Source organism: Zingiber officinale, chromosome 8B (assembly GCF_018446385.1).
Source record: "Zingiber officinale cultivar Zhangliang chromosome 8B, Zo_v1.1, whole genome shotgun sequence".
Lineage (NCBI taxonomy): Eukaryota > Viridiplantae > Streptophyta > Magnoliopsida > Zingiberales > Zingiberaceae > Zingiber > Zingiber officinale.
Window position 1 is genome coordinate 42,879,199 of NC_056001.1, and position 22,134 is coordinate 42,901,332.

Consider the following 22,134-nt stretch of genomic DNA (forward strand, 5'->3'; position numbering starts at 1 on the left):
ATGACGAAATGGTAATGATGGTAAGAAGTTTTAAAAAGTTACTTAAATCTAGAAAATCTAACCATCCGCAGGGTAGAAAGAGAAAAATAATTAGATGCTACCACTGCAATGAAGAAGGGCACGTTAAAGACTGTTGGTGCAACCTTAGGTCAAGGTTGACCTGGTTGACCTGGTTGACCTGACTCGAGTTGACCTGACTCGAGTTATATTTTGATGTTTGACTTAGGAAGATTGTTGGTGCAACCTTAGGTCAAGGTTGACCTAGTTGAGTTGTATTTTGATGTTTGACACTCGTGGAAGAGTTGTATTCTTGATATGGGACAAGAATAGATGTTTGGGAGATTATTGGTGCAACCGTAGGTCAAGGTTGACCTGGTTGACCTGATTCGGGAAAAAGTCCAAGTATGGAGACTTGGCAACGGAAAAGTCCAAGCAGGGAGCTTGGCACTAGAAAAGTCCAAGTATGGAGACTTGGCACTGGAAAAGTCCAAGCAGGGAGCTTGGCACGCGAAAAGTCCAAGTATGGAGACTTGGTCTTTGAAAAGTCCAAGCAAGGAGCTTGGCACGAGGAAAGTCCTAACGGGATGTTAGGCGGTTGGAAAGTCCCTGGTGAGTGAAGCCAGCGGGAGAAAGTCCTAATCGGGATGTTAAGCGGTGTGGAAAGTCCGGTGAGTGAAACCGCGTGGGAAAGTCCTAACGGGATGTTAGGCGGTGGGAAAGTCCTAACCGGGATGTTAGGCGGTTGGAAAGTCCTGGTGAGTGAAACCGGGCAAGGAAAATCCAGATGGATCGGGGATGATCGGACTTGTGTTGAAAAGTCTAAGTGGGTCAAAGGATTGACCGGACACTTAGCGGGAGTGCTAGCAGTCAAGGTGGACCGGATGCTAGGCATGATGTACCAACAGTCAAGGTTGACCGGATGTTGGTGTGGGAGCCTTAGGTTTAGGGTGAAAAGTTTGGATCGGGCCGATCGATCCAATGACATGGCTCATCGATCGGTGCGGTGACCGATCGGTGATCGATCGATATGCTATCGATGGTTATCGATCGATCCGAGACCGATCGGAGATCGATGGCGGCGGAGAAAGAAGCCTGATCGGTCCGTAGACCGATCAGAGGTCTAGCCGATGCGACGCATCGGAGGACTTCTGATCGGTCCATGGACCGATCGGGGACGGAACAGAATATAGTCTTCCCCGATTGGTCTGCGGACCGATCAGATGTTCTGATCGGTCCACGCCGATCATGATTCGATGACACCGATCGGTCCGGGGACCGATCGGTGACAACAAGTTTATGCGCTAAGGCGATCGGCCTGCGGATCGATCAGGTTCTAACCGTTGCGACGCAACGGCTAGTTTCTTCGTCGTCTTCTTCGTATAAGGGCTGCTGCTGTGCGAAAAAACTTCTTCCTCTTCTCTTCTGCTCAGAGCTGCTGTTCTTGTGCTTGAGCTTTGTTGAGCTCTTCTTCAAGCTTCGCGTGAGCTTCTCGACGGGATATCCTGCTGTTGTAGGTGTTCGAGGAGCTGCTGCTTCAACGAATCCAGTCGGCGAGGAGGCAAGAAAACCTGTGTTTTTACATTTATTGTTCTTGTCTTCTTGTATTTCTTGTTGTATTCCTTTCTTGCTGTTGCAAGAATATTGTGGCGAGGTTTCTCCACCCACAAGGAGTATATTGTATTAGCCGGTTTTCCGGGGACTCATCCACCGACGGATTGATAGGCTTCGTCCACCTTACGGACACGCCGAGGAGTAGGAGTTTCATCTCCGAACCTCGTTACATCGACGAGTTAAGGTTTGGTTTGTTTTGTTTTCGTTTCCTTTTGTTATTTCCGCTGCTAACCTAATTTGTAGAAAGAAACGAGCAAAGATTTGGGGTCGGCTATTCACACCCCCCTCTCTAGCCGTACGAAGAGATCCCAACAAGTGGTATCAGAGCGAGGCCGCTCTTCGACGGATCAACACCCGTGGGAGCAAAGCTAGAGAATGGATCTCTATGGAGAAGACGTCACCATTCCACCCTTCTACGAATGCGGCGACTTCGCGTATTGGAAGGTAAGGATGAAGTATTTTCTTATGACTAACATAATGAATTGGTTTTGTGTACAAGAAGGATTTACTCCTCCGGTGGATAAGGAAGGAAAACCACTTGAGAAGAAGGAGTGGACAAGAGAACAAATTCACAAATCCGAAATCAACGAAGAGGTAACGAAAATAATTGAATTTTCATTGCCTACTAACATCTTGTGTAAGATAGGTTACAACAATGCCAAGGAATTATGGGATAACTTGGCCAAGTACCATGAAGAGAGCTCCACTTCAAGCCATGAAGAGGAGCCTAGTGAGCCAAGTAGCTCACATCATGAAGGGAGCAAATTGGAAGTTGAGGGTTACTCAACATCTAAAGAAGAAGAGGAAGTGAGTTCTTCTTCAAGATCGGAGCACGAAGAAGAAGCTTCTACCTCCGGGAGGGATGAAGAAGAGAGCATCCATTCATCCTCAACCCTAGGTAACTCAAACACTTTAAGTTCAAGTAAATTGCATATAATGTGTTTTGAGTGTAGGGAATTTGGGCACTACAAGAGTAAGTGTCCAAAGAGGGTTAGAAAGACTCCACCGGCGCCAAAAGTCAAGGAAGCCGGAGTCCCGACATGCAAGGGCAAGGAGCACGTGGTGTGTTTCCAATGCAAGCGAAGGGGACACTATAGGAGCCAATGTCCGAGGGGGAGGCAATCTCACAAGGACAAGAGACCGAGCACATCGATAGGGGGAGCTAAGGCAAACCCTAAGGTAATCTCTAAGGTTCATTATTGCAATTCTAATAAAACTCATGCTAGTAGTTTTGTTGCAATTGTTAATAATGATAAGCATGTTAACTTTAGGAACCAATACATGTGCTTAGGAGCTAAACATGTGAATCTAGATAAGGATAATTCTAGAAAGGCTAACCCTAGGATCAACCCATCTAAGGCTAAGGATAACCTAGGTAGGAATCCTAAATCAACTAGACATATGCCTAGGAATACCTCAAGGAAGAGTGATAAATCAAAAATTGAGGTATTAGAGAAGGAGAATCAAGTCTTGAAGTCAAGACTTGATACTTTGGAAAAGACTCTTAAGAACATGGAGAAGTCATCTCTAGGGTTTAAGAGTCAAAAACCCAAGTCCAAGGACAAGAAGGGTTTGGGTCACAAACTTAAGTCCCAAGTGGTCAAGCCCACTTATCATAATGTTCCATTCGATTATGGAACAAAACCTAGGGCTAGGAAGACCACTACCAAGGTCACAAGGGGAGTCACCCCTATAGTTGACCTTGATGAGACCCAAATGACCAAGGCTTCAAAGCCTAAGAGGGTCATTAGGAGGGTTGCTAGGGAAGTTATCCCTAGTGAATATTTAGTGAACCCAATGAGCTCTAATAGGTATTGGGTTCCTAGGAGCATCTTCTCTACCCCATAGATGGGTTAGAGAGTGTCAACTCCAATTAGAAGGGTAGTTAACCCAACTTTGAGGAAATTGACACTCAAGGAGCATTTTCAAGGTTTTGATAACCTTTGAAAATGAAAAAGAATTATTATTTACTCCTTAAAGAGTAAATTGTGCCATATTTGAAAAATATCGATTTCAATCTTATTTGGCACAATTTAAGAAAACCTAGAGAAATACCATAATTGAGATTTTGGTTTTCTCTTAGGGATATATGGGCAATCTAGGGTTAGATTTTAAGTTAGCAAAGTGGTTAAGGATACTTAGATAGGTAATCTAGGTATATTTATCTATGCTAAATCTTGTCATGATTGTTTGCCCTCACATGTCATGACATCATATTTAGTCTTATTATCATTTGAAATGTCATGATAATACTTAGGCTAGTTTATATGTCATGTGTTAGTTTAGTTTCAAACTTTATGCCATGACATCATGACATTGGCACATGTTCTCATTTATGATATCATTTTATGCCATGTCATCATCTCTTGCATTAATAATCAATTGAATTGATTTAAGGATGAAAAACACATTTTGATATTGAGATCAAATTTGTGTTTAGAAAATGCATGAGACCTTAGCCTAAGATACCTAAACCCATATCTCACATCAAAATTGACATGGATGTGCTTGATATACTCTAGATGTGTGTGAGATATTAGGATCATGAATTAGGATCAAGGTGCATAGCTCTTGTACCTAGATGAGCCTAATTCAAGATATGGGGGATCATAGGGAAAGCTTGTGTACAAGTCATGTACATATAGCCCTAAGATTGTGGTCCCAAATTAAAGGGTTTGAAATCATTTCAAAATTGTTTTGAAAAACCTTGATGAAGCTTTCCTAGTGATAGCATTCATCATTGAACATTGTGATACAAAGTTGACTTAACTTTGAACTATTTCAAAGTTTTTGAATTTTGTATCAAGATTTGAAAATGGAAGTTATTCTCATAGAAAACTATTTTTCCATGATAGTATATGTTATGAGGAATGTATCCTCAAAATTTCACAATTTTTCGAATTTTCTGGAATTTTCTAGGAGTTTCTGAATTTCGGGAAGGAAATTTCAGAAACCTGCCTATCAGAGTCTGGATCGGTTTGGGGACCGATCCAGGTAAGTTCTGATCGGTCTGTGGACCGATCCAGTGAAGCATGGATCGGTCTGCGGATCGATCCGGGGAGATCCAGAAAGCTCGATCGGTTTGGGGACCGATCGGCGTGCCAGTTTCTGATTTTTCAGCTGTTGGTCTGAAATTTCAGCTGGAAGTTGGGTTTTGTGGATTTCTAAGGTTTGGAACTCTCAAAGACATTGTTGGTGCAATGGTCAAGGGGGAGTTGACCTCTAGGGGGAGTTTTACCTAATTGTCAAGGGGAGTTAACTTTTAGGGGGAGTTTTTTTTTACTCCATAAGACTCTTAAGGATTAGTGATATGGGATTATCACTAAGTTGATTGTTGGGTTTAGTATCAAGGGGGAAATTAAGAGTTTCAAATGAAAGGTATGAGACTTTCATTAGGAAGAAACTCTTGACCTTGATACCCTCCTTGTTCTTTTTGATGTGTGTCAAAAAGGGGAGAGTGTTCATTGGAGAATTATTGGAGAACCCAAGTTAGGTTATCGGGTTAACCTAAGCTAGGGAAAGAATGTCAAGGAATGTTCAAGGAAGAACATTGGAATTCTTTTTGATGTATGTCAAAAATGGGGAGAATTATTGGAGAACCCAAGTTAGGTTATCGGGTTAACCTAAGGGGAGAATGTCCGGAGAATGTTCAAGAAAAGAACATTGGACATTGGAAGATGGTTGGAAAACCTAAGTTAGGTTATCGGGTTAACCTAACTTGATTATGGTTTTGTCAAACATCAAAAAGGGGGAGATTGTTGGTGCAACCTTAGGTCAAGGTTGACCTGGTTGACCTGACTCGAGTTGACCTGACTCGAGTTATATTTTGATGTTTGACTTAGGAAGATTGTTGGTGCAACCTTAGGTCAAGGTTGACCTAGTTGAGTTGTATTTTGATGTTTGACACTCGTGGAAGAGTTGTATTCTTGATATGGGACAAGAATAGATGTTTGGGAGATTATTGGTGCAACCGTAGGTCAAGGTTGACCTGGTTGACCTGATTCGGGAAAAAGTCCAAGTATGGAGACTTGGCACGGAAAAGTCCAAGCAGGAGCTTGGCACTAGAAAAGTCCAAGTATGGAGACTTGGACTGGAAAAGTCCAAGCAGGGAGCTTGGCACGCGAAAAGTCCAAGTATGGAGACTTGGTATTGGAAAAGTCCAAGCAGGGAGCTTGGCACGGGAAAGTCCTAAGCGGGATGTTAGGCGGTTGGAAAGTCCCGTGAGTGAAGCCAAGCGGTGAGAAAGTCCAAGCGGGATGTTAAGCGGTGTGGAAAGTCCCGTGAGTGAAACCAGGCGGTGGGAAAGTCCTAACCGGGATGTTAGGCGGTGGGAAAGTCCTAAGCGGGATGTTAGGCGGTTGGAAAGTCCTGGTGAGTGAAACCAGGCAAGGGAAAATCCAGATGGATCAGGGATGATCGGACTTCTGGTGTTGAAAAGTCTAAGTGGGTCAAAGGGATTGACCGGACACTTAGCGGGGAGTGCTAGCAGGTCAAGGGAGTGACCGGATGCTAGGCATGATGTACCAACAGGTCAAGGTTGACCGGATGTTGGTGTGGGAGCCTTAGGTTTAGGGCTGAAAAGTTTGGATCGGGCTGCAGACCGATCCAATGATACATGGCTCATCTGATCGGTCTGGTGACCGATCAGTGACCGATCAGTATGCTACTGATGGTTATCTGATCGGTCTGGAGACCGATCAGAAGGAGATCGGCGGAGAAAGAAGCCTGATCGGTCCGTAGACCGATCAGGAGGTTCCCTGATCGGTCTGTGGACCGATCAGGAGGTTTCCTGATCGGTCCATGGACCGATCAGGGACGGAACAGAAGCATAGGCTTCTTCCCTGATTGGTCTGCAGACCGATCAGGATGTTGCCTGATCGGTCCACAGACCGATCAGGGCTTCGATCGCGACACCTGATCGGTCTGGGGACCGATCAGGTGACAAACAGAAGCTTCATGCGCCAAGGCTGATCGGTCTGCAGAAGCCGTTGCGACGCAACGGCTAGTTTCTTCGCTGTCTTCTTCGCAGGTATAAAGGGGTCGAGGGCTGCTGCTGCGAAAAAAACTTCTTCCTCTTCTCTTCTGCTACAGAGCTGCTGTTCTTGTGCTTGAGCTTTGTTGAGCTCTTCTTCGCAAGCTTCGCGTGAGCTTCTCGACTGGGATATCCTGCTGTTGTAGGTGTTCTGAGGAGCTGCTGCTTCAACGAATCCAGTCGGCGAGGAGGCAAGAAAACCTGTGTTTTTACATTTATTGTTCTTGTCTTCTTGTATTTCTTGTTGTATTCCTTTCTTGCTGTTGCAAGAATATTGTGGCGAGGTTTCTCCACCCACAAGGAGTATATTGTATTAGCCGGTTTTCCGGGGACTCATCCACCGACGGATTGATAGGCTTCGTCCACCTTACGGACACGCCGAGGAGTAGGAGTTTCATCTCCGAACCTCGTTACATCGACGAGTTGAGGTTTGGTTTGTTTTGTTTTCGTTTCCTTTTGTTATTTCCGCTGCTAACCTAATTTGTAGAAAGAAACGAGCAAAGATTTGGGGTCGGCTATTCACACCCCCCTCTCTAGCCGTACGAAGAGATCCCAACAAAGACAACTGTCCTAAGTTAAAGATCAACGAGAAGGACAAAGGCAAGAATAAGAAACCTGTCCAAAAGAACAAATATAAGACCCTAAAGGCGACGTAGGACGAAACATCATCCGAATCGGAGGTCGAAGCCTTTTCAAGACTTGCGTTGATGGTAAGTCATAAAGAAGACGAACACAAAGAAAGCTCTTCCGAAATGAGCATCGAGAGCATCGATGAAGGGGGAGTATCAACAGAAGAAAGCAATAGTTCAGGGGGAGCTACAGACAACGAGGTCGATCAGGTAAGTCAGGTACGATCTCCTCCACCTGATAAGTTGTTTAAATGAGTTAAATTATTAACTAAAGACTGTTGCAAGCTTGAAAAAGAAAATAAAGAATTAAAAATAATTTTATCCAAATCTTGTCCATTAGAAGAATTTGACAAAATAAAATTAGAAAATGATATCCTGCAAAAAGAAATAAAGAGCTTGAAAAACCATGCATGCTCATATAATACAAGTAGTAGAAAATTTAATGGTCTAAATTGGTATTTTTATTACCACAAAGGACAAGTTAGACAATTTTTTCAGAAATATATACCAAAGAAATTTCTAATTAATCCAGTTGGAAGGAACCTATATTGGGTTCCAAAGACTTGTCTAAATTAAAAGTTTAATTAGACTTAGGACTTTCAGAGAGTACATTAAATATTTGATTTCATTATGAGGCTTTGTCTAGAAGTAGTTGATGATCCAATAACCAAGAAGGTCTAATGTCTCGCCACAGCCCGGAAGCCAATTAACGAAATAAAATATTTAATTGACTAACTGATAAAGTATTGAATGACGATTAGATAATATTTTACATAGTTGTCAGCATTTCTCAAATTTTTCCTTAGATTTTTTTTGGAAATTCCTTTTGCAAAACTTAAAACTTCTAAATTATTTACGTTGCAAAATTTTCTAAGTGATATCAATTTTTTTTCAAAGTTTTTTTTACAATTTTCAAAATACTTGATAAGTTTTTTTTAAAAAAAAAACTCTTATTTAAATTACCCTTAGATTTTTTTTACCCCATTTTTTATATAATCAAAGGGGGAGAAGGGAAGATTAAGTCTAAGGGGAAGTAGTAGTTTAAATCAAATTTTAAATTTTAAGTTAAATTTGAAAATCTTTTTACATTGTATTGCATAATTACAATTTTATTATCTTTACTTGTAATTGTAATTTTATTATCTTTATTTTTTGGTTAATTTACCCTAACTTAACTTGGGTTTCTCACATCAAAAAAGGGGGAGATTGTTGGAACCCCAAGACTGTTTTTGGTGTGATCAACCAAGTTAGGTTATGTCCTGTTATATTATGATCTCTGTGTCTAAATGTGCAGGAGCTTAGGAGCACAGGAAGTCGAGCGAAAGATGTAGCTAGCGAAAAGGATGGCACGGGAGAGAGTCGACGGGCTAGGTGCGTCTGAGGGATGAGGTGCTGCGGAAGAGTACACCGGCGGACGAGAAGGACACGTGCGGCGGTCTGAGGGATGAGAAGCCAGGGAGGAAGGTTGCTCGAGGAGAAGGCCAAAATTGGGTTCGGGTGAGCCTTATTTCGGTTGGCCGAAATCACCCAGACGATCAGAGCAGCGGAAGAGCTAGAGTGGAGCTATGGAGCTGCTAGAAGCGCCTTCAACAAGAGTTGAAGGCGCCTTCAATGGTTGAAGGCACCTTCAACCAACCATGGAACATGGAAGGCGCCTTCGACCAGGCAATCTGGCCGTTGCAGAAAAGGATAAAGTTTTATCTTTTGCCTCGCTGGAGGCACCTCCCTTCCCTATGGAAGGCATCTTCAGCCTGAGGATAAGTTTTTCCAAGGACTATAAAAAGACCCCTGGACTTAGAAAAGTGATAACAACTTGTGTATTCATTTCCTAGCAATAGTCTGAGCTATTAACGAGTATAAGAGGTTTCTCCGCCTTCAGTGAAGGAGACTTTTTAAGAGCTTTCATTTGGCTTGGATTAACAATCACTTAGGTTGTAACCAAGTAAATTCTGGTGTCTCTTTTTTTAGTTTCTTATTGTTTAATTTTATTTTCTATTGCTGCTAACTTGAGTTGAATGATTGAGAAGATGTTTAGTTTTTCTGTTTCAGGCAACTCAACCCTCTCCAGCCAGCCTACCCGGTCCAACATCTTGGTTGTGCAAGCTTACAGGCTTGCTTTGTTTCTTCACATGTAGTTATAGCTAAGTAGATTACACATGCAATTAAAAGTCATAGTATCATTAATTTGGTTATTTGTAAATGTTGAAATGAGGAAAATTTTGTAATTAGCTTTGTTCAATATTTGATATGTCAATTTATTTTCTTTGTCCATTTCAACAATCCTAAGCTATAACTTACGATTTTTTTGGTTATACAGTCACAACTGAATGATTTGAGTTATGGAGATATCATTGATAATACTCAATGTAAGCTGCTTCATTGGAGTGTTGATGGAGTTGTTGCAGAAGGTCGAATTACATCCACAAATCTAAAAGTAAAAGTACATCACATTCCTCTTGCTGGAGCTTGTTGAAAAGTTTAGATTGATATAATGTTTGTGGACAAGGTGGACCTAATTCAATAAAATGATTTTCTCGAAGATGCAATAGAAAGCACAATTGCTTGGTTACCTAAGTTCATAGTTTTCTATGACTGAGTTATTGATTTCATACTTTTTAGGAAAATATTTATGTTATTAAGTGAATTTGTATTACTAGTTTGGAATGTTTGCTACTAAGTGAATTATGATGTTGTTAAAGTGTGGTGTTGATGATTATTTATGATATTATAAATGTTTTAGTTTTGATTTTATAATTGAGTATATGAGGTATTATAATTCTTTGTGGTATTTATATGTAATGTAATTGTAACTGTATATTTGTTGTATTATAATTATATAAGATTTATATATGTGGTTGTATAAGAATTGTGTTATAATTGTTGCTATAAAATGCATCCACAACTTGCAACCATGTGCCATAGATGCACTTTACCGCAGCACATGGTCGCACACTGCGATTAAGTGCATCCGTAGTGTGTGGTCGCGTGCTGCAGAAAAGTGCATCTACAGCACACAGTCGCACATTGCAGAAGTGTTATGACTTTTAATAGCTTAGAGTTGTGCAACGTGCAATGCATGCTATGGATAACATAACTGTGCGCTATGGAAAGTTATATTTGTTATAGTGTGTGTTTAGAAGGAGAATGCATAAATTGACAGACACGATTGATAACAAAAGTAATATCGGGCCATGTGATTGTGACATATTATAGTGCCCCAATAATGCTTTGGTAGATAAGGGGGTCAACCATTGTTGAGGAGGATGAGCATGTAGTGAAATCACCTTCAATAATTGATGTGGAGATAGGACGTGCACCGTCCATTTTAACTCGTAGAAGTCCTATAATATATTTACTCTGAGGCTCCATTTGGTTTGTGAGATAAGATTAATAGTGTTAGGGATTAATGATATGATAGAGAGTATTTGGTAGGTGGGATATGATTAATGGTGTAGGGATTAATGATGTGATAAATAATCATTGGTTCCCCCAAGGGATTATTTATTACACCATTAATCCTTACCCTATTAATCTTATCCCACCTACCATAATCCTATCCCATAAACCAAATGGAGACTGAGAGAAAAGGCAACCTTTAGAATGTGGAAGAAATTCTATGTCAAGAAAAAAATGAGCGTTGTCAAGATTTCGAATAGGAAACTCTTGATGAAGAAGATGGAGTAATATGACAATGTCTTTTTGATCACTACCAATTATTAAAAAATTATCTACGTAAATTAGAAAAAATATTGAAAATTTCTCATTGCATTTATAGAAAAAAAGAGAGTCAATTTTTAAGTCATAGAATTCCTGAGTATGAAGCCAAGTAGATAGACGATAAAACAATGCATAAGGTGTTTATCGAAGACCATATATAGATTTCTAAAGTTGACACACATGTGTTGAAAGTTATGGGTGGATGAATCTAGATGGTTGTTCCATAAAAACAGTTTCTTTAATGTGTCATGAAGGAAAGCATTTGTAACATCTAATGGTCGTATTGGCCACTTGAAGTTAACAACTATAGATAATAACAATCTGATTGTTATAATTTTGGTGATCGAATTAAAAGTATCATTGTAATCAATACCTAGTTGTTGATTAAAGCCCTTAGCAATAGGCAAGTTTTGTAACTCAATGGATCCATCTACACGATACTTGATTCAGTAAACTCATTTATGGAATACAAGTAACTAAGCTCTAAGTTATATTGTGAAGAAGAGCATCAAACTCTGTAATGATCAAAACATGACAATTTGAATTTTTGACTTCCTGTGTAAAGCTAGAAGGCTCAATAAAATTTGAAGAAGTAACAAGAGCATGTGGAAGATGATAATGAGTGGAAACTAGTGGACATCAAGCATAAATATCGCTTAAAGGAAATATTCAATGAGAAGTATCATCATCAAAGCTATTCAGAGATGAATAGCCAAATTGATAGAAATCAAAGCTAGAGAGTGAGTCACCACTAGCCGTTGAGGTTGCAGAATTAGTAAGATAGAGCCAAGATATCATCTATTCTTATACTTTCAATATGTTTTGTTGGAGTAATCTATAGTACTTTGATTATCTAAAGGAGGGTTTGAGGTGGCAATTGCAAATAAAAAAAGAGACTTATTAAAAGTAATATGTTGAGAAATATATATTCGTTCAGTCAAAATATGGAGGCAATGATATTCATGATGCAAATTACTATAACCAAAGAAAATATATTTTTGAGAGCGAGAGCTAAACTTGTGTTTAGAGTAAGGTCATAATTAAGGACAACATGCACAACTAAAGATATAAAAGAATGAGTAATGTAGATGATGATTACAAAGTCTATCTATGGGGCTTTTGTTTTGAAGTAGTGAAATGGGTAAATGATTGATAAGACACAGATCAAACTTTCTTTTTCATTGAAAAAATCTAAATGAACTTGCTAAAATTATCAAAAAAAATAACATAATAAAAAAAATCCTGATTAGATAGAATAGGAGTACGACCCCACACATTAAAGTAAATAATTTTCAAAGGAAAACTAGAAGTGCGAGTAGAAGACACAAAAGATCGTTTATAAGATTTTATTTTCATACAAGCTTCATATAAATGAGATAATGAGGCTAAAGAAGTTGGTAAACCAAAATAATTAATAATATCCTGAATAAGACGTAGAGACAGATGACCAAGACATGCGTGCTAAGAGAATTTATTCGTGTGTTCTCTAACAAAAGCTTTGAAAGGTGGGTTGAAGATGATAAAAATAATTTTTAATGCCGCCTTAGAGTAAAATAGTTCCTGTCACGGGATCCTTCATAAGACATTAATGAGGATGAAATTCGAAAACACATTATTATCAAGAATAAATTGATGCACGAAAAGTAAATTCTTAGTGATAGAAGGAATATGAAAAGTATTGCACATGAAAAAAGTATGAACACATGAATAAAAGGATATGTTTCCAAAGTGAAAAATTTATAAACCTAAGCCATTGCCTATTTACACCATGTTGGGTCCAAGATAAGACAAATTCATACTCCAGTGTAACATGATGAGTTGTTCCAGAATTCGGATGATATGCCAAGGTTCCAAGAACTGACAACGTTATATTAGGAGGGATGGAGAGTGAGAATGCTCCAAAATGAAATGATTGAGTACTAGATTGCCAAGATGAGGGAGGAGTTTAATTCAATGATTCAAGTCCTCGTAGAAAATTTGAGTCAAACCTTTTATAACAATTTTGAGCATAATGACCATAGTTGAGGCAAATCTAACAGCGTCCTCAACCTCGACCTCGACTCTAACCTCTGATACCTCCATTCTAATTTTGATGACGATGATGTCGCGAAGGAGGCTGATTATATTGATCAAGTTATAGAGCTTTGTTAATCATCTGTGCCGATAAAGATAAAGAATCTGAAATACTTTGAGATTGTATTTGTAAAAATCGTTCATGAGAGGATAGTATATCATGAAGACTTTTGAGCGACACTTGATCCATGCGAATTGTCACACTTAGAGCAAAGTTATCATATTGAGGACTTAAACTTGCAAAAACATGCATTAATAGTTCTGGATCAGAGAGCAGATGTCCAATAATTACAGCTAAGTTGTTGGTGATAGTCTTGATTAATTGCATATAGTTATTGATAGAGATATTTCCTTATTGCACAAACTGTAATTGTAGACGAAGTTAGAAAACTCGTGCTTGAGAGTGGAATGTAAAAGAGTGATCAAGAGATTTCCAAACTTGACAAAAGTTGTTGAGCCCAACGAGCATGAGAAATATAGACTCAGTGATTGATGAGATTAACCAAGTCAAGATTAATTGATCATTTTTAAACCAAATAACATAAAATGAATCATCTTTTTGAGTTGAGGATAAAGTACCAGACCAAGTAAGTCATTAACACAAAGTAAAGGAAGAATTTGTAATTTTCATAATAAATAGTTACCATGATCAAGTTTAATGGAAAAGGAAAGAACCGTATAAATAGGGAAAGAGGTATTTTATGATGATATTGCTATAAGTTGTCTAAATAATAATGCAAAAATATATGACGTGCAATCATAATAATAATAATTATTATTATTGTAGCAATGAATATATTGATTTTGAAAATATTATCTTTGACTATCGATTACTGTCAATATTGATTATGATGTCAAATATAATATATCTAATTGAAATCAATTTAAGATTATTTTTTATAATTACTTTATTTGTCACCATTACTTAGCGGGCTCTTCATGCATGTGAAACCTAAGAGCACACACTTGCTCTTAAATGTCAAGCCTGTCTACAAACTTTTATTCTAAACTTTCAATTTAGTCTTATTCCCCTAGTACCATCAAAGTAAATGAACCATCATTCTTAACTTCCAGCCAAGGGCTGGTAATGTACCTGAGGCTTGCTTTAACGGCAAGAACAGAATATTTATCACTTAAAGTTAAAATAATTAACTCGCTTTGTTTTCTCCTTTGATTTTCCTTCTCTCGTCTAGTTTAACTTATACGACTACTAAGCACGCCGACTTATCTAATTATATAAGTATTTAACCTGATTAAGTTGTTCTGATACTAACAAGATTTGATCAAAAAATCTAATTACTTTCGACGTGGCTCGAATTCATATGTATCATATTCGTGTAGAATTTAGATAAAAGTAAAAAAAATTAAGACTAGTACACGATCGAATCTACAAATCGTCGATGTGTTGCTATCACTCTTTTTTGTAGCATCTACTTTGCTTCCTGAAAGAGCTTGGAATGGAGATGCGAAGACATCACTATAAATAGCAAGCTAAATTACACACTACAAACCACAAATTAATGGCCATCATTTAGAAATCGTAGCCTATGATCTTATTCATGATCGGGTATGGCGGATTCGATACTGAAGGTCTACTCCGCGAAGCCAATTCTTCCGGACGTGTCTCGTGTTCTTGCTTGCCTCTACGAGAAGGATGTCAAGTTCGAGCTTAAAAACTTGTATCCGGGCCACCATATTGCCCGTGACTTGCTCACTCTCCAGGTTCGTAAAATTGTACATCATATATTAGTTTAATACGGACCGGATCGGTCGATTCAACCAGTTCGGTTCAACTAATGCGTAATGCCTAACTATTTTCTTGGGCAGGCATCTACAAGATCACCGGTTACAGCGTGGGAAGATGGACAAACTTTGCTATTTGGTAACGAAGAACTATTCTCATTGTCCATTTCCAAAAATTCTCATTCGCCCTCCAAAGTTTAGCAAATTGCATTTTGACTCTCTAGAGTTTTGAAAATTTGGATCGATCGACCTACCATGTATGGATCGATTGGAGTTCGACAAACTAAACTAAAAGGTGTAAACTGAAATGGTTCTAAAAATTATTAGGGTTAAAAGGAAATTTTGTGAAGTGAAAAATTACCAATTACCCCTTTGTTTTTTTTTTAATTTAGTGCATGAGATTTAACTGTGTAAAATTATAAATAGATGCTGAAAAATTCATTATTCTGATTTGAACCGTTACGGAATTATAAATTTATGGGCTGTTATGACTGTTTTATGAATTATTTTAGAATCTAGAGCGCTATGCCGTTACATATCGGAGAAGTACGCGGATCGCGGAAACCGTTATCTCCTGGGAAAAGACATCCTCGAGAGAGCCTCCATTGAGCAATGGCTGAAGCTCGAGGAGCAGAGCTTCGACCCCCTGAGCCGGGACCTGACCTTCCACCTCGCCTTCGCCGTCGAGCCCTGCGACCGCGCCTTGCTCGTCAGCGGAGCGAAAAAGCTAACCATTGTACTCGACGCCTACGATCAGCGACTAGGCGATTACGAGTTCCTCGCCGGCGACGAGTTCTCCCTCGCCGATCTGTCGCACCTCCCCAACTCCCACTACATCGCCCACTCCGACGAGTGGGGCCACCTGTTCGAGTCCCGGAAGAATGTTCGCCGGTGGTGGGACGCCATCTCGCGGCGGCCTTCGTGGGAGAAAGTGGTGGAGACTCTTAACGAGGTGGACATCGAAAGCGGGGATCAGGAAGAGGATGCCACTGCAAGCAAAGAAACTCAAAAAGAGAAGTCCACTCTGCACATTCTGCCTTCCAAGTCCAGCGGAACTCAATCCCTTACTAGTTTTGTTCCTCAACCTAAAACACATAAAGTTGAATTGTTCAAGGGATCATCAACTTCAACTTCTGAGCTTCCAAGACAAGATCCTACCAAACCACAATCTTCTGAGGTGATCTCTACCTTTCTAAAGTCAATCACGTTAATTGTGCAAAGATACACTAAGTTAGCTATTTATATTGCTCTTATGGTACCTGATTAGGGTTCCAAGTTAGGGGAGGATGATGGGCCAACTTCTTCTAAATCCTCTGGAGCTACTTCAACACAATCAACTCCAAGTACAGACATGAGTGCAAAACCAGCACAAGCATCATCTACTTCAACTTCAGAGGTACCAAGAGAAGATTTTGTCAAGCCATCATCTTCTCTAACACCTACTGCTAGCCAAGCAAGCTTAGCAGCTACTGATGTAAGTTACTCAATGTCTCTCTAAGTAATATACCAAGCATATATTAAAAAGTCTCTACTCAATCCTCTGGAATTTCACTAACACAATTAGCTTAAAGTACATTGCAAAATGCACCATCAACTCAAACATCATCAATAGTCAGGCAAGTCCAACTATTATATTGATGTAAATTTTGACTTCTCTTGAGTTAATTACTTGTCTTCTTATACCATACTTGAGTAGGGTTCTGTACTAAATGAGAATGATGGACTTACTACTCAATTCTCTAGGATTACTCCAATATAATCAACCCCAAGTACAGTAAAGAACAAAGGCATCTTCAACTTCAAAGACTGCAAAACAAGTTGTTAGGTCACCATCTTCTTGGACACTAATCACTAGTTAAACAACTTCAACAACTATTGGTGTATCCTCTACATCTTTAAATTCATCTTATTGAGTAATTTAATAACTCAAATCATATCACTCATATGAAGATATATTGATTAGATACTTAACATCCTCTTATCACGTTCAATTAAAGGGTTCTATAACAAAGAAGGAAGATGAACTAACTTCTTCTCAATCCACGAAAACTACAACACAATTAACTTGAGTACAATCAACAACATACATTGAACAAATACTCCAACACAAGATTATCCAAAACCATCAACACCTTTGGCACCAACCATTAACCAAGAAACACCAACAAGAAGTAATGTAAGCTCTACTTCTCTATGTCCATATTGCTCAACAATTAAATAACTCACTCATATTACTTACACGGAGAGACATGGATTAGCTAGTTATCTTTCTCATACCTTCTCTGGTAGAATTTTATATTAAAGAAGAAAGATATGCACTACCCAATCCTTAGAAACAACTCTTATACAACTAACGAAATATTTTTTAAAAAAAAAAATTTGACATCATCAATTTCAAAAACTCTTATACAACATTAAAAAAAGCTCTTGAGTCATCATCCACTCTCACACCTACCTTTTAGTTTTAATGAAACAACTTCAAAAACAATTGACATAGGCTCTACTTCTCTAAGCTGATTTTATTGAGTACTCAATTACTTAAATCATATCACTTGCATGATGACACATTAAGTTTGTTACTTAACCTCCTCTTATCACACTTGAGTTGGATTCTGCCCCAAGAAAAGATGACAAATTGCCTTCTTCTCAATCCACTTGAACTACATTACAATCAGCTCAAAGTACAACAAAAAATATACAATCAACTCAGAATTATCAATTTCAACATCAAAGACTTCAGTGCCAACTTTATCCCAACCTCGATTTTCTCCAACATCTATCACCAACCAAGCAACTTCATTGAGTGATGTAAGCTCGATTTTTCTATGCTCAAAGGATGATGTTATGATTAGTTAGCCCTCAAAAACTACTTTTATACAATCAACTAAAACTATATCAAAGAATATATAATAAACTAAGACATCATCAATTTAAAATTTAGAGGCTGCAAAAAAAGTTATTCTCTCACACCTACCTCGACTGAAGAAACATCAAAAACTATTATGTAGGGTCTACTTCTCTAAATTGATTTTATTGAGGATTCAATAACTTAATTCATATCACTTGCATGGAAATACATTATATTAGTCACTTAACTTTTTCTTCTCTCACTCGAGTAGGATTCCACCCCAAGAAAGGATGACAAATTGACTTCTTCTCCATCCACTGGAACTACATCGCAATCGACTCAAAGTACAACAGAAAAATTACAATCAAGTCAGAGTTTATCCACTTCAACGTCAAAGACTTCAACACCAACCTTATCCCAAGCAACTTCACCGACTGATGTAAGTTTTAATTTTCTATATCAATATTATTAAATAACTCAGTCATATGATATGCATTGGGAGACATTGATTATATATATATATATATATATATATATATATATATCTTACTCATATGATGCTCTTGTAGGATTTCACATTAAAGAATGATAGAGTGGTGACTTTAGAGCCCACTAAAACTACTCCTATGCAGCCAACTAAAAGTACAACAAAGAATTTAGAACAAATTGATACCCCATCAGTTTCAACTTCAGAGGATTCAAAAAAAGTTATCGAGACATCATCCACTATCACATCTGACGCTACTAAAGCAACTTCAAAAACTATTAATGTAGGCTCTACTTCTGTAAGTTGATTTGTTTTAGTATTACTTATTTCATATCACTTGTGCGGAGATACATTGAGTTAGTTATTTGACATTCTCTTGTCTCACTTGAGTAGGATTCCACCTCAAGAAAGGATGACAAAATGATTTCTTCTCAGTTCATTGGAACTACATCACAATCGGTTCAAAGTACAATGGAAAATAAAGAATCAAGTCAGAGTCTATCAACTTCAACGTCAAAGACTTCAACACCAACCTTATTCCAATCTCCATCTTCTCCGACATCTACCACCAACCAAGAAACTTCATCGAGTAATGTAAGTTTTAATTTTCTATATCAATATTATTAAATAACTCAGGAATATGATATGCATTGGGAGGCATTGATTATCTATTTATCTTACTCATACGATGTTCTTGTAGGATTTCAAATTAAAGAATGATAATGTGGTGACTTTAGAGTTATCTAAAACTACTCCTATGCAGCGAACTAAAAGTACAACAAAGAATTTAGAACAACTGATATTCCATTAGTTTCAACTAAAGCGGATTAAAAAAAAAAATCTTGAGTCATCATCCACTATCACATCTAACGCTACTAAAGCAATTTCAATAACTATTGATGTAGGCTCTACTTCTTTAAGTTCATTGGTTTGAGTTTTACTTAATTCATATCACTTATGCATAGATACATTGAGTTAGTTATTTGACTTTCTCTTTTCTCACTTGAGTAGGATTCCACCTCAAGAAAGGATGGCAAAATGACGTCTTCTCAATCCATTGGAACTACATCACAATCAGGCCAAAGTACAATAGAAAATAAAGAATCAAGTCAAAGTTTATCAACTTCAACGTCAAAAACATCAACACCGCCCTTATCCCAACCATCATCTTCTTCAACATCTGCTACTCAAATAACTTCAACTACTACTGATGTAATCCCTCATATTTTATCAAGTTCATTTTATTCAAAATTTCAAGACATCCTATGATTTGCTACTTATCTTTGTTTTTCGACATTTCAATAGGCTTCTACTCCTTCAACAAATGGTAGATCAACTACTCCACAAGCTCAGAATACAACAACGAATACGCAATCGAACTCCTTCCCATCAACCCAAGGTTCTCCATCTGTGAGCCAGAGCGGCCCTACATCACGATCAGTCCAAAGTACAATGAAAAATAAAGAATCAAGTCAGAGTTTATCAACTTCAACGTCAAAGACTTCAACACAAACCTCATCCGAATCACCATCTTCTCCAACATCTACCACCAACCAAGCAACTTCATTGAGTGATGTAAGTTTTACTTTTATATGTCAATATTATTACATAACTTAGGCATATGATATGCATTGGGAAACATTGATTAGGTATTTATCTTACTCATCATGGTGCTCTTGTAGGATCTCACATCGATAAGGATAATGTGGTGACTATCCAATCCTCTAAAACTACTCCTATGTAACCAACTAAAAGTAAAAAAAAAAATTAGAACAAATGGATACATCATTAGCTTCAACTTTAGAGGATTCAAAAAAGATTCTTGAGTCATCATCCACTCTCATATCTACCATTACTAAAGCAACTTCAAAAACTATTGATGTAGGCTCTACTTCTTTAAGTTGATTTATTTTAGTATTGCTTAATTCATATCACTTGTGCGTAGATACATTGAGTTAGTCATTTGACTTTCTCTCTTCTCACTTGTGTAGGATTCCATCTCAAAAAAGGATGACAAATTGACTTCTACTCAAGCCATTGGAACTACATCACAATTTGGCCAAAGTACAATGGAAAATAAAGAATCAAGTCAGAGTTTATCAACTTCAACACCACCTCCACCATCTTCTCCAACATCTGCTACTCAAATAACTTCAACTACTACTAATGTAATCCCACATATTTTATCAAGTTTATTTTATTCAAAATTTCAAGACATCATATGGCTTGCTACTTATCTTTGTTTTCTGGCGATTCGATAGGCTTCTACTCCAACAAATGGTAGATCAACTACTTCACAAGCTCAGAATACAGCAGCAAATACTCAATCGAACTCCTTGCCATCAACCGAAGGTTCTCCATTTGTAAGCCAAGGTGTCCCTACATCACAATCGGTCCAAAGTATAATGAAAAATAAAGAATCAAGTCAGAGTTTATCAACTTCAACGTCAAATACTTCAACACCAACCTTATTCGATTCTCCATCTTCTCTAACATCTATCACCAACCAAGCAACTTCACCGAGTGATGTAAGTTTTACTTTTAAACCTCAATATTATTAAATAACTCAGTCATATGATATTCCCATATATTGATTAGGTATTTATCTTACTTATCATGGTGCTCTTGTAGTATATCACATCCAATAAGGAAAATGTGGTGACTATCCAATCCTCTAAAACTACTATGTAACCAACTAAAAGTACAACAAAAATTTAGAACAAATTGATACATCATTAGCTTCAACTTAAGAGGATTCAAAAAAGATTCTCGAGTCATCATCCACTCTTACATCTACCATTATTAAAGCATCTTCAAAAACTAGTGATGTAGGCTCTACTTCTTTAAGTTGATATTTGTTAGTATTGCTCAATTCATATCACTTGTGCGTAGATACATTGAGTTAGTCATTTGACTTTCTCTTTTCTCACTTTAGGATTCCATCTCAAAAAATGATGACAAATTGACTTCTACTCAGTCCATTGCAACTACATCACAACTGGGCCAAAGTACAATGGAAAATAAAGAATCACGTCAGAGTTTATCAACTTCAACACCACCTCCACCATCTTCTCCAACATTTGCTACTCAGATAACTTCAACTACTACTGATGTAATCCCTCATATTTTATCAAGTTCATTTTATTCAAAATTTCAAGACATCCTATGGCTTGCTACTTATCTTTGTTTTCTGACAATTCAATAGGCTTCTACTCCAACAACAAATGGTAGATCAACCACTCCACAAGCTCAGAATACAGCAGCAAATACTCAATCAAACTCCTTGCCATCAACCCAAGTTTCTTCATCTGAGAGCCACAGTGGCCCTACAAATCCAGCAAATAAAACTAGTGTCACAGTAAGTTAAGTCTCTCCTACCCTTTCCCTTCTCTAGCAGTTCAAGGACTCAATTGCTTAAGTTCAAGGACTCAATTGCTTAAGTTTGCATCAGATATAATACTTTTGGTATATGTCAATCTTCAGGATACAATTTCAACAACTTCACAAGGATCAACAACTCCATCTACTAATACAACACCAAGTAATGCTCAACCGAATTCAACTAATGAGCATTCAAAGTAACAAGAGGAGAGAGCTCAGCCAAAGACTCCTCCAAAAGACTCTCCTAATGAATCCAGTAACTGAGAAAACAATTTCCTTGTACTTCGACTGCTACCTGAATTATTTTTTATCAGTTAATGAACCTTTACTTATTGTTGTTTCTGGCTTTCTTGACAGTTTATCTACCAATATGTAACTTAACACTTGGTGTGATATTCTAATAACTTCTGTTTGTGGAGTTGATCGCTAATAGCATTCAATATCTTAAACACTATTCAATATCTTAAACACTTCACAGGTAGGATTTCAGAGTGAAATTTAGGGATAAAATATTACAAGAAAACAATTCTATTGAAAAAGTAGCTACTATCTCCTACAATTATGGAGAATAACTTCTCAAAACCACCGACAATCATTTACTCATTTTCATTAT

The 22,134-nt window shown here is 37.9% G+C and overlaps 1 protein-coding gene across 6 annotated transcripts; it reads left to right on the forward strand.

The window, feature by feature from the left end:
• The first annotated feature begins 14,573 nt into the window (after positions 1–14,573).
• On the forward strand, positions 14,574–21,989 carry LOC122015775 (serine-rich adhesin for platelets-like). 6 transcript variants are annotated; one of them, XM_042572801.1, is made up of 14 exons: positions 14,574–14,784; positions 14,890–14,944; positions 15,318–15,982; positions 16,073–16,279; positions 17,925–18,092; positions 18,223–18,438; positions 18,534–18,734; positions 19,152–19,352; positions 19,446–19,715; positions 20,132–20,308; positions 20,402–20,668; positions 21,076–21,252; positions 21,346–21,498; positions 21,624–21,989. In XM_042572801.1, exons 1-14 carry the CDS (start codon positions 14,632–14,634, stop codon positions 21,720–21,722), a joined length of 3,009 nt encoding a protein of 1,002 aa, XP_042428735.1. In that variant the 5' UTR covers positions 14,574–14,631; the 3' UTR covers positions 21,723–21,989. The 6 variants fall into 6 exon arrangements, with proteins under 6 accessions (XP_042428735.1, XP_042428736.1, XP_042428738.1 ...); XM_042572802.1 differs by having other exon boundaries at positions 18,223–18,423; XM_042572804.1 differs by having other exon boundaries at positions 21,346–21,502; positions 21,624–21,951.
• Positions 21,990–22,134: the final 145 nt, after the last annotated feature.